The sequence below is a fragment of the Zalophus californianus genome, chromosome 5 (assembly GCF_009762305.2).
Source record: "Zalophus californianus isolate mZalCal1 chromosome 5, mZalCal1.pri.v2, whole genome shotgun sequence".
Lineage (NCBI taxonomy): Eukaryota > Metazoa > Chordata > Mammalia > Carnivora > Otariidae > Zalophus > Zalophus californianus.
In genome coordinates this window covers 96,016,656-96,029,881 of record NC_045599.1, presented here as the reverse complement: position 1 = coordinate 96,029,881, position 13,226 = coordinate 96,016,656, and the positions used below count along the sequence as shown (strand labels likewise).

The following is a 13,226-nucleotide window of genomic DNA, read 5'->3' as shown; positions in this document are numbered from 1 at the left end:
CAAATTCTATGGCTCACATAACAAACAGGAAGAGCTATCACTTATGAGGCCAAGTTGATTTATGTCTGTTATCTCTTTTAATCATTACATTTATGAAGCAAACTGTGTTGGCCTCATTTTGTGGATGCTGAAAATAAAACCTAGAGGGGCCAAATAGCCTCTCCAGAGTGACAGAGCAAGTAAGTGGCAGAACTGATATCTGTTTGTACCCATTGGACATACTGCCTCTCTTTCTGAAAACAGAGAAAGTGAGGCCTAGAGACTAAAGTGACTTCCCCAAAGTCACAGAAAGGTTCGGGAGGTTAAGACCCCAGGCAGCCTCTGCAGAAGTCGGTATTTTGTAAAAAGGCTGAAGGAGTTGAGGGAGACGCAGTAGAGATGCGAATGTATATAAATATGCAAATAGAGTGCAAAGGTGTGGTTTTGAACAAAGAACTCCAATCTCTGCAGGGACGGCTCTGTGCATCCTGTACTCATCAGACTTGCACACTCTAGGGATGGTATTTGTCTCTGCAGCCTCTCTGCTGCTTATGCTGCTGTGGGTCCTGGCTGGACACCGGACCCCTTACGGAGTGCCAAGGTCATGGCAAGTGCCACGATGTGGGTTAACCTTGCCCCAAGGGGCATCAGAGTTTATCTGGGGGGTGTAGTTGTGAATAGTCAGTGTTCTTCAAATGCAAAGTAAAGGTGAGGGTAGGGATAATGACAATAGTAAGAGCTAATAGCTATCAGGTGCTTGTAAGTCGGGCATTAGGCTAAGAGTTTTACCTGGTTTATCTTAATATTTACACCTCTCTGAGGCAAATCCTATTCATTATTACCATCCCCACTTGAAACGTGAGAAAATGGAGGCTCAGAGATGCTAAGTCACTTGTCCAGATTCACATAGCCAGGAAGAGCCACAGCTGGGATGAAACTCAAGTTCGTCCCATTCAAAAATCTGAACTCTCTGTCACCGAGCTTTGCCAAATCCCATTTGGAGCGGAGGCATCTCCATTTTTAGTCATTGCCAGCTCATCCTCAGGGAAACGGCCCCATCGTCAAGGGATTAAGCCCACAGCGCGTGTGCACACGCGGAGTTTCTCTGCAGCAGATAGTCCCCGGTGGGTTTCATACAGCCTGAAACAAGCATGCAAAGATCCATATTCCCAGTGACAAAAATTTGGTGTGAAGGATGAGAAGAAGCAGTAGCATCAGCAAAAACTGTCACATTTAGAGAGGTGTCTGAAGCCAACAGCTGTTTTAGGTCTCTCTTAAATGGCACACGGGTCTTTGTCTGGCAAACATTCTTCAGGCTGCAAACTGATTTAATAGAACTAGCATAAAAACAAACATACAAATCAAACATCTGAACATCTTCCGGCACCAGTAAACACAATGGGAACATCTGATGGGGATTTCAGCCATTTGCGCTCTGTATTGATTTGCCCTAGTTTCTCGGTGCTTCCTTAATGATCTGTCATTTGCAAACATGCGACTGAACACAATATATTTCTAGCAGTGCATAAGTCAACATGATGCTAGAGAGACTGGCAGGGGCACGGCAGCGCAAGGGCATGGCTATGAGTCACCTGATAGAGCGGTTCTGGAGCTGGGTTCGAGTGTTGGTGGCAGTGATGGCTGAGGTGGCAAGAAGGACAAACATCTACCATTTACTGAGGGCCGTTTATATGTTAGACACTGGGCTCCTTGCCCGTTGGCTTTTATTCCTTCAACAATCCTACAAAGCAAGTATTATTATTAGTATAATAACAACAGAGATGAGGGCTGCAGGCATAGGTGACACGAGTCATTTGTAACCTGCTCTGCACAATACCTGGCATTTGCCAACAGAAAACAGAGGAGCAGGCACGGAGCCAGATTCGCTCTTCTGATTATATGCATGTGCCCAGATGCCTCTCCCAGAGAATTTTTTTTTTTTTTAATCATCTCAGGAAAAAAGTAAAAGAAAAATAGTATGGGAACTTGAGACTAAACCATTCTATCATGTTGCACATGTGACCCCGTGCATAGGTTTTTCTTTTTAGGTTCCATTCAGTGTCTTCCAAACATTGTGCTAATTTTCTGCACAATTGTGCTACTTAATCTTCATAGAAAATCTCTAGTAGGTCTGATGAGCCCCATTTTGCAAAGGGGGGAGCGGACTGAAGCAGGAGATGTTAAGAAAGGTGCCCTAGGTAAGAGGCAAAACTCGGAATTCAACCCTGGACTACTTATCTCAAGGCTCGGTTCTTAATTACTCTGCGCTGCATCGGCTTCCCTTTTATTCCACGGCCCCGGCCCACCCCATCTCCCCTCCTTCCATGTGACAGTCCCTCAGAAACCTGGTGCTCTCAGAACATTGAAGAATCCTGGATGGTGATGGCTTCCAGAACCCTCCAGCCCTTTTGTTCTGTTGTGTGCTTTTTCTTTTCCTTTCCCATTCTCTCTTTTTAAAATCCCCTGGTGACCAGTGTCATGGGAGAATATGTGCTTTTGTTAAGCAGATAAGCCACTATTTATCTCCTCACCCCAAACAATGGGATTGAGGTGAAATGATGGCTACCTTTCCCCCAGATGCTTTCACTTATGACTCGACAGGAAGCCCATCCACAGCCTTTCTCCATCAACTAAATTGAGCTGCTAGGGCAGAGGGCATGAGACGCACTGGATGGCACTGTGTGTGTTTGTGGGGGGGGGGGGCACAGAGCAAACTGGAAGATGGGACAGAGATTAAGATGAAGCTCTGGCTACAGATGGTCCTCTTGAGCCTTGAGGACTCTGGAGGGAAGACAGAAGACCACAGAAGAGAGGAAGGTGTGAGCCTCAGGCTCTTCCCAGAATCTATCCCTGGTAGAGGCTGGAGCTGGTTCAGAGAAACGACAGAGAGCAGCAAGAACGGTGCCGTTGGTGGGAGCTCAGTTTCGAGGAAAATCTGCAGGGAGCTGTCTCACTGTGGGTTCTCTGGAAGAAAGCTATTTTTAGAGGAATTGGCTCTGCTATGCGGGGAGACCAGCACACAGTCCTCTGAGCTGATTTGGCTTTGCAAAAAAATTCTAAAAGAGTTTGCCAGATTGCTTTGCATGAGAGATAGCCCTTCCTCCCCCCAAATGTTGGGGAGTGCAGAACCCCTCCCGAGGTGTTAGAGAATCACTACCGGCTGAGGATTGCACACAGGGCCTGGAGAGCCTGATAGGGTGCCAAGCATCCCTAAAGAGAGAGGGGAAATCTGCAATGTATGGGTGCCATGGACACAAGGCAGAACTCCTGACAGTAAAAAGTCACAGATGTCTGTGGGATGATAAATCAGACACTTCCTATTCATCCTGGGGTGAGTACTGCAGTTTCAACTCTCTACTCTCTATCTCATCTTTCAACCTCCCCCATCTGCTGGTCTTCTCTCCCTGCTACGAGGATGCGTTTCAGCTGTTTTCAAGACTTCAGGGCCAACACACGGGTCCCCAGGCAAGGGCTTTGTTACCTTGAAGAATGAGCAGGTTTCTTCCTCGAAGGTCTCTCGTACATGTCACCTCTCCCCATCCCCTCCTAACCATAGAATCTTGTCTCATCTGCTTTAATGTCTCAGTTTCATTTCATCACAGAAGGAGAAATCCTGAGCAATCTGTCTGGTGGGCCGTGGGTGCTCGGCAAGCAGGGGCAGTCTTATTTCCATGTCTGCATACATTTGCATGAAGATGAGCTACTGCCAGGCTCCATTCCTAATGCAAGGGGCTAGCCTGATTCTTGAACCTCTTCTCTCATCCATAACCCTCAAGAACCTGACCTAGCGTTGTGGAAGGTTCGTGTATGCAGGTAGCTCCAGCTCCTATGATATGGTCCAACCCTTCTCACTGAGCCTAATAAAAGTGGAAGTGGTAGTAGTTAAATAAGAAGTGGTAGTAGCAGCAGTAGTAGCACTAGTACTAGCGGTGGTAAAATATCAACAGTCCTGGCTGACAGAGTCTATCCTATGTGTCAGACACAACGCTAAGCATTTGACAGCACACATTCATTTTGCTTTCGCAAGACCTGCTTTCGCAAGACCTGTTAAGAAGGTACCACTGGCCTCCGCATGTTTCGGTTGAGGAAAACAAGACTCAGAAAAGTTATTTACCAAGAGCTAAAAGGCAGGGCCAGAGCTAGTATGTGGATCTAGCTCCCTGAATTCAAGGTCTACACTCTTAAGAATCTGGTTGCTGTTTGTGGCTGTTTGTTTTTAGAAGCACTCCAGCTAGGTTTGTCATTCCCAGACTTGTAGATTTCACAGGCTAGGTGGTTCCAGACCTTTTATTTTGCCAATTTAGGTGCCCTGTGTGCATGTGTTATATAATACATGTTTATAGAGAGACATACATTTATAATTACATAACCATTACACATGTAATTAAACATACATTTATCACATACATGTGCATGCACACACAAGCATATATATTCTGCCTTCAGCAACCATCATTTCATAAGATAGCGGGCATTTTTAAAAACAACAATAACAGAATAAGGGAGCCCAGGAATTTAAAATAAATTTGAAATTAAAATAAAGGAGAGCCTTTTAAATTGAATAGTTTTGCTCAACAGAAAAACATCACATTGTTCTTGTTTTTCTCACTTTACCTCACATCAGGAAAAAGATATCAGTAATCCGACAGCCTTTCAGAAATCACTACTCTGTTAATATCCCTTTATTTTATTATTTTTTAAGATTTTATTTATTCATTTGAGACTCAGAGATACAGAGAGAGAGAGAGAGAGAGAGAGAAAGCATGAGCAGGGAGAGAGAGAAGCAGGCTCCTCGCTGAGCCAGGAGCCCGATGTGGGGCTCAATCCCAGGACCCTGGGATCATGACCTGAGCGGAAGGCAGACGCTTAACCATCTGAGCCACCCAGGCGCCCTGTTAATATCCCTTTAAAAACTTGATGTCCAGGTATGAGCCCAACAGTCCAGGTATGGCTTGGTCTGCATGGGTCTCATCTCTGATGTGGACATCTGCAATTTCTCTCTCCCAGACACTTGAGCTGTGTGCCTGTGAGGCCCCAGTTGGAGGTATAAAGATGTGGAGCAGAGGAGGGTGGATCAGGGGTTGGCGGGGGGCAAGTTACAGCTTGACTATTAGACTGGCCTCTTTCATCAGGCTGTGGTTTGAGGAAAGATCTATGGCTGCCAAAGAGGGAAGATAAACCTGGCAGATGGAGGGAGAAAGGAACGAAGTGAGGCAGAGAAAGAAAGCAAAGATATTTGGGAATCTGAAATGAGATGGATATGGGAAAGAATTCTGTCTTGAACATCTGACTTGGGAGGGCCAGAGTCCTACCCTGGCATGGATGGAGAGGGAAGGTGGGCAGCTTTTATGACAAGGAGCAAAGCATTAACTGGGTGAAGAGAGAGATGGGGCTGGGAAGTGAGGTGGGGAGATCATGGGTGGGGAGAGGGAGAGAAGGGGGGAAATGAATCAGGGGAGGAAGATAAAGACAAGGGGAAAGAGTACGGAATGGGGAAAAGAGTAAGGCCAGGAACGAAAGGAATTCGGAGAAGAGGAGAAGGGGATGAGCAGGAGCGGCACAGGGTCTAAGTGAGCTCCTTCCATGGAAGGGATCTCCGAAGCGAGAGCAATACACCATGAGGAGCGAAGGGAAACAGCAAAATGTGAAGGGAATTAATTGTTGATTCTTGCCAAAAGGAAGACTGAAGGTTGAGCAAAGGCCACAGAAGGTGTGGGTGTCAGGCCAAAAGGATGCTTTACTGACTCGTTCCTGCCTACAGGAAGAGGTGCAGGCATGAGCTGTGTCTCCTAGGGCTAGGGGAAGGGAGTTTTAAAGGGAATTAGGAAAAGCTGGTAAAACCAATGAAAAAAGAAGAAACTGACTCTCCACTGTGGTAAATCATGTTTCTTCTCATCTCAATCAGGATGAAAGAAGAGTCTTTAAAATGTCCCTCTGGTCTGGCTCCTCATTGCCTCTCTGATCGCATCCTCTAACACTCTCCCTTAGGTTACTTCACTCCAGCGACCCTGGCCTTCTGGTATAGCGGGCAGACTCCCACCTCTGGGCCTTTGCATGTGCTGTGCCCTCTACCTGCAACACTCTTCCTCCACATTAGCCACATGTTTTGTCCCCCCTAGTTACTTTGAATCTTTTCCTTGTTTTATTTTTCTCCACAGAAGCCATTGCCTTCCATCCTATCATATAATTTGTTTTGCTTTGTTTATTGTTTATTACCTCCTCCCTCCCCCGACTAGAATGCAAGCATCATAAAGGCAGAAATTTTATCTCTCTTATTCACTGATGCTCCTCAAGCACAGAACTATGATTGGAACATAGCGGGCTAACAACAGACGTTTGTTGAGTGGATGTGTGAATGGCTCAAAGAGTTAATGGGCCATCTATCGGAATAGAAGGGCGTGCACAGGAGGAGGAAGGTGGGGAGAAGAGCAACAGAGAACCTAGGGGAATGTGTGTCTTATTTGGAGGATTTTATCTGATGATATTTGGAGTAGGAGGGTTCTATCTCACCATGTTTTTAATAAAGCCACCTAAAAGGGAAGGTAGAACATGAAAACACTTGTGGTCATTTAAAGAGTGATCTTGAGGTCGGTGTTGACTGACCCCCTACTCAATCCAGAATGAGAAACTGGCCATTGTCTAATGCGCGGGGGAAGAGTAGACAAGTTTGAGCTATACGGTCAACCGACTTTTAGTGGAACTTTGAACATCCGTGCACACACATGGACACGCACAATCTTGTCTGTGTACCTACAGACCAAGTCCAGAGGACAAGAATCTGATTTGAAATGATGAACAGTTCAGTCTCTCGCTCAGATAATGGCAGCTATGAAATGAGTTTGTCACTCATGTATTTCCTGCCCACACTACCACTGCTGCACAGAGCACTTACCCACGTGCCAAGGACTATATACAGCCAAGGGCTGACGTGCAGTATTTCATTCTGTTTTCACAGTCACCCATGGACAATACTATAATCATCACATTGTTATAGATGAGAGAACTAGAGATGAAAGAGAGCAATTATTTTGCTCAAAGTCACACAGCTAGTAGATGGTAGAGCTAGAACATCACCCCAGGGCGACTCCAGGGAAGGGCCTGGCAAACACTGTAAAGGGCCAGAGAGCACCTGTATCAGGCTTGGTGGGCCGTAAGTCACAACTCCTCAAGCCCGCCTTACGAGGACAGCCATAGACAATACATACACAATAGGTGTGGGTGTGTTCCAATAAAACTTTATTTACGGAAATAAGTGGTAGGCAGATTTGGACCACCGGGCCTAGTTTGCTGACTGTGCTCTGGAAGCTACCACGCCTGGGAGAGCCTGGAAGGATGGCAAAGAGATTCCTGAGTGTTTTCATAGTTAGCTCTAACACACCGGGGGATGGGCTGAGACAGAGAGGTGAACTAGCCAGGGACAGAGGGTGGCAGATGGGGCACTTACATTTCGACGATGCCCTCTGGCAAGTTGGCAGGGATCTCAGTCAAGCCCTTCCCTCGACAATCCACGATGTTATTGCTGCAAGTGCAGGCCGAGGGGCAGGAGAGGGAGTTGGCATTGCAGGATGGAGGTTCGGAGTGGGGGCCTGTGGGGCAGGAACACAGCGGTCAATCATGGCAGCGTCAGGAGTCACCTGGCCTTCTGTGCCCCTTTGCCACTTCCCAGCATCACCGCCTAGAAAGCTACCTGAAACATTTTCACCAGCTGACATGTCCCCTCATCTGGGAGACACAGCTGCCACTGGCTAAATATTGAGCCAAGAGGAGAAATTCTGACCTTGACCTGTTTCTGGATTGTTCCACCTGCTCTGTCATCCCATCCTCCTCGTCTTTCAGAGAAAGGGCTCCTCGTGGAGTCAATCCCATGTGAAAATATGCCACTGGAATGCACAACGCGTACACGGGGACTACATTCTCAGCCCAATGTTTGAATGAACACCCACGTTTTTTGGCTTTTATCCGGGGATTGGATGCTGAGTATAGACACATTTTCATTCTTTACTCTAGAGGCTAGAACTCACTCCTAAAACCAAGTGGGAGGAAAAAAGGCGTCAGAATTTCATTGTTTGGGGCATTGATGTTGTCCAAGTGTCATGAGCAGTGACATCATCCAAGGCATTTTCAAATAGCTTGTACGTCCAGAGAACATGCAAATAAAAGCTACTTCATTAGAAAAAAAGGCAAATAAGTTACCACATATTTTGGAGTCAGCTTTTAATTTTGAGGTGAGAACCGGTGTGAATTTAAAGCAAAGTAGTGAAAAACCCAGGTAAATGGCATCTAAGGAGCTTATTTAGAAAGTCAAACATAGAGAAATACATATATTAGCAAACTAACTCAGAATTCAAAGGGTCACAAGAAGTAAATTCAAGGGGCGCCTGAGTGGCTCAGTCGTTAAGTGTCTGCCTTTGGCTCAGGTCATGATCCCGGGTCCTGGGATCGAGTCCCGCATCGGGCTCCCTGCTCTGAGGGAAATCTGCTTCTCCCTCTCCCACTCCCCCTGCTTGTGTTCCCTCTCTCGCTGTGTCTCTCTCTGTCAAATAAATAAATAAAATCTTTAAAAAAAAAAGAAGTAAATTCAAATGTTTTCAAGACATAAAAGTCTTCATACTATCACGACTTCTTCAAAGTGAGGTAAGAATCTCAAACCTGTTGTGAGTTTTCCAAATATGGACATTGTGGCCCAAAACCTCCTCGGGACCTTATCCCATGCCTGCTAGATCTAGTTCGCAGGGATTATGTCAATGTCTTTCCAGACCCCCACCCCCAGAGCAGAGGGCCACGGGCTAAGACCAAGCTCACACCAACTCTGCAGATCTGCTTGCTGCTCGGACGTGGGAATTCTGGATGGGAGCCCTTGGGTAGACATTAAACATGAAACACAAAAATGTCTGCAGGGAAAAACCAATTTTGGTTTGGCCTCTGTTCACTGGAGAAGCTGAGTCTGGGAAGCCAGAGAGGGTCCAGCTACAGTGGTTGCATCAGATGAGGAGGGGGCCTGCAGCAAATGCCTGTTTGGACACTGAGACTCAAAGCGGAAGTCTCCCTCTCCACACTCGACAGTCCCCGTGCCTGGGGTAGGTCCTTCTGCAAAGGCTCAAAGGGATGCCAGTGGCTTGATCTGGAACATTTACCTTGCTGGAAAGTGCTAACCCAGTGATCAAAGATTCTTATTTCCCTTGGCCTCACCTCCTCTCTCTCTCTCTCTCTCTCTGCCCCGCCCCCACACACACATCAAATATTTAAAAATATCCTCCTAGCTGGGACATTTGAGAAAATATTCTTGTCTAGGGCACAAGGACTTCAAACTCTCCAGTGTTGCACCAGCATATCTCATGGAGACCATGAAAAATGCCAGAGAGATGATGACTTACACCAAAGTCCCCAACTGGAACCTTCTCTGAGAGAAGGGATACCCACTTTGTTCCAAACTGGGAAAGTTTTCCATTTCTGAGGAAATGGCAATCCCAGCCTACGAATCAGCCTATGAAAGCCGCAGATCAGGAATGAGAGTCCTGCGGCTGTGGAGTCCCATTGCCTCAATTTGAATCCTGGTTCTGTTATTTCATCCTTATAGCCCCATGCCTCAGTTTTCCCCATCTGTGAAATGGGGGACGATGACAATACTTATTTCATAGCATGGTTTTGTTGTGAAGGCAAAGGAAGTGAATGCATGCCAAGTATTTAGAAGAATGCATGGCGCAAAGTCAGAGCTTAGAAATGTTAGTTGTTGTTATCACTACTATTAACGAGTCTGGCTCTGCCACTAATACTCCTCTGAGCTATTTTGCTACCATCTCAGTGAATAAGGAGTTTGGACTGCATCACTTCTGAAGTCCTTTCTGGATGGAAAGGTTCATGACTCCTGGTCTTCAGAGGAAGGGAGGCAGAAGGAGTAAGACACCCAACTGTCTGTCCTCCGCTCCACCTTGCTGCAGGCGGTCAAGAGGATCTACTGTGGGAAGAGCTCCCCACCCCCCCACCCCCGCCCCCGATACGCAAGAGAGGCTGGGAGTGGCAGGGCTTCAGATATCAGGGCTTTTGAAGTGCAGATCATGCTCCCCAGAGAAAAATGCCAGGCCTGGCCCTTCACATCCGGGGGCAAAGGGCACCTAACAAAGTTAGGGCGAATTGTCACACCCTGGGCATCTTCCTGGAGTTTGGGCAATGTCAGGGGCTACATGGAAGGCTGAAGCCTTGCTCCTGTATTTCCATCCACTAAGACAGAGGGTATCCGACTGCTGTCCTTTAAATCTGTCAAAATATTACTCAGTTGGGGTGTGCCAGAAAGGGAAGTGGGGGAGAAAAACATTACAGTCAAGGGCTCATGTGGGCAGTAAGAAGTTCTGCAATGGAGTTTTTCCCAAAATGCCCCTTTTGACATCTACGCTGAAATTAAATCAGTTTAAACCAGACCCAGGTTGTAGTCTTGAATCCCTCTGGGGTTGAGCTGGGTCTTTCAGAGGGTGGCTCTCGGTCTGTAAGCAGCATGTGCTACATTTCAAGGGATGTTATCTAGATAAAAAAAGCCTTTGAGAAAGATTCCGTAACCAGGTCACTAACAACACCTTTAATTACGCAGAGAGAAACAAAGGTAATTATAGCCTCTGTCAGCATCCTGGGCTGGCGGCTCCCCAGCCAGGCATTCACACATGGTGAGGGTATTATCCTCTTGCTGAAACAAAACACTTCAGGTTTAAGATGCAGTTGAAAGATGGGTTCATTTTCCCTGGAAACGTTCCCCTCCGATCAATGCCCGATGGACTGAGCCCACTTCCCTTTGAGCCTGTGAGTGCTGTGATGGCAGAAGTCCCTCTCCTTGGCTTTTTGTCTTTGGACAGACTGTGACTAGCATGTAAATTCTACAAGGGCAGTGACCTGTTCTGTCTTATGTCCTGTTACATCCCCAGTGCCGAAAATAGGGCTGAAACACAAAACATGAACACAGTAAATATATCTTGGGTGAGTGAAAGGATGAATACATGAATGAAATTGTTCTAGAAGCCTGGCAGAGTGGGGGCTGAATGTGACCAAGCTATGGGGGGGAGGGGCAATCCTTCTAGAAGGGCCCTGAGGGGAGCCCCCCTGAGTTCTGAGGGCCCTGGGCTCTGGTTGATAGGATCAGCCATAGTGTGGAGGGACGGTGTGGCTACTGGGCGGATGGGACTTTCATGCCTGAAGCTCAGGTCTTTCTGCCAACAGCTCAATGCCAGCAAAGGCCATCCACCCAGTCCCCTGGGGCTCTCTCTGAGCCTCGCTCACCTGCACAGGTAAGGGTGACCTAGGCACTCCGCTTAGCTCTGTCAGCAAATCCCTCCCTCCCAGCCTTTCCTGTCCACGTATATTGAGAGTGATGGGGGTGGTGCAGGTGACAGTGGATTTCCAAGGGGGACAGAGGGAGGAAACACCCACCTTTCTACCCAGGAAATTCTAGGAGTACTGTACAAGCTTGAGAAGCAGGGAGGAATGGGAACAGAGTGTTTTGATCGGGGTGGAAAGAGTCTCCACCCATCTTTGAAGGGAGGAGACGATCTGGGCCCTGTGTCTGCCTACGGGCATGTGTGTGCTCCTGTTGTAGGAACATGTGCCCATGGGGCCCATGAATGTTCACTGTCCCCAAGCAAGCCTGCCTGCCGCTACCACCTCCTCCTCTTCTTGGCAAAGAAAGCAGCTTCAGTCAGAGTGTAGTGATTCACTAGCACACAGAACCCCTGTAATCCCTGTTCGGAGAGGTGTCGTGATGAACTTGGAGTGCATGGGGACTCGCTCTTTGTTTTTAAATGGGTGCCCAAGCTATCCGCCCTGGGAACTCTTTCAGCGGGACGAAAATGTTGCTGCCCTGAGGTGAAAGGAAGTTATCATCCAAAACAGGGAGACGGGGATGTGGGCCAAGTACTTGTCTGCCCTCGGGGCCTGTCTCCCCTTTTTGAATCACTACTTCAGCTCAAGAATTTCTATTTGGAACCAGAGCCACCTCTGTGCCACACAAGGGAGCAGAGATGTCCCACCTTGTGGTTCTCCTGACTCCTCGGACTGTGGCCTGATGTCTTGAGGGAGGGCAGGGCAGAACGTGGGGCAACCAAGGTGCTGGCCCTTCCCTGATCCTCCCTGGGCATCAGGGTGCTGATTTCCAGCCAGAGCAGTGGCCCGCAATGAGCACGAGGGCAGGAATGCGTCCCCAGCTAGCCCTGTCATGGGGAAGTGCCTGTGATGGCTGGCACAGAGATCACGTCATTCTTTTTCTGCTGACTGCACCACACCCCCTCCAGTCTGAGAGAGGAGGAGGAGGGATGACTGGGGAGACTGGCTCCTGCCCGGCTCCCTCCTCAACTTTTTTCTTCTATTCGGCATCATGCCAAAAGTGGACAGTCCTAACTCGTGTGCCCAAATGAATGGGGCAAAGGTCATCAAACTTCAGACCTAAAAAGGGTCATGGAGATGGTGAGAAAACCATCCCTTGGAGGGAGAGTACTTGCCCAGGGACACAGTGGTGGCCAAACTGAGAATGATGTCATTCTCATAACAGCAGCTAACGCTTATGGAATATTTCCTATGTGCCCAATACTGCATCAAGTGCTTTGCATGCATAATCTCACTTGGTTCTCACAAAACCCTGTGATGTAGGTTCTATTATTATTATTATTTCCATTATACCGATGAGGAAAGGGAAGAATAGGGAGGTCAAGCAAAGGGTTCAAGATCACGGAGCTAGTGAACAACAAAGTTCTAAAATTTGGTCCAGCGCTCTTTGTACCATCTCCTCTACCAAAAAGACACCCCAAATGCCTCTCTTTATTGCTGTGACATTGAAAACCACCAGGGCCTGGGAATCTGAGGAGGCTCAGGGGCCAAGGCACAGACTGTATAAGCTACGCTGGAGATGGGGGGGACACTCTTGTTAGAGCTGTGTTTATTTCTTTCCGTCTTTAAAGGGACTTCCACCCAGCAGAGTACACAGAATTGAAAAATCCAATGGTCTTATGAGAATGTGGAAATAAATTAATTCCAGCATTCAAATTAAGCATCCCTGTTGGCCTCTGGCCTTTCAAAAGCCAACAACAGACTGCCATGACAATGGGGCTTGAGCAATTATGATGAGAATATAAATGAACGTGATTTAAATACCAGAGGCATGATAATTTTAGGAATGGCTAAATAAACCTAATAATCTCATTCTTGCAATGTCCAATTATGGTGTTTTAATTAAAACCTCCTAAGGAGATGGGCGGCTAGTCATGGCTTACCTT

The 13,226-nt window shown here is 47.3% G+C and overlaps 1 protein-coding gene across 2 annotated transcripts in view; it reads right to left on the bottom strand.

The window, feature by feature from the left end:
* Positions 1-13,226, bottom strand: part of SLIT3 (slit guidance ligand 3) — a 594,180-nt gene that overhangs the window by 110,787 nt on the left and 470,167 nt on the right. For both annotated transcript variants that reach the window (XM_027606988.2, XM_027606990.2), the window contains one exon: positions 7,424-7,565. In XM_027606988.2, coding sequence (XP_027462789.1) covers positions 7,424-7,565 — 142 coding nt within the window. The remainder of the gene's footprint in view (positions 1-7,423; positions 7,566-13,226) is intronic.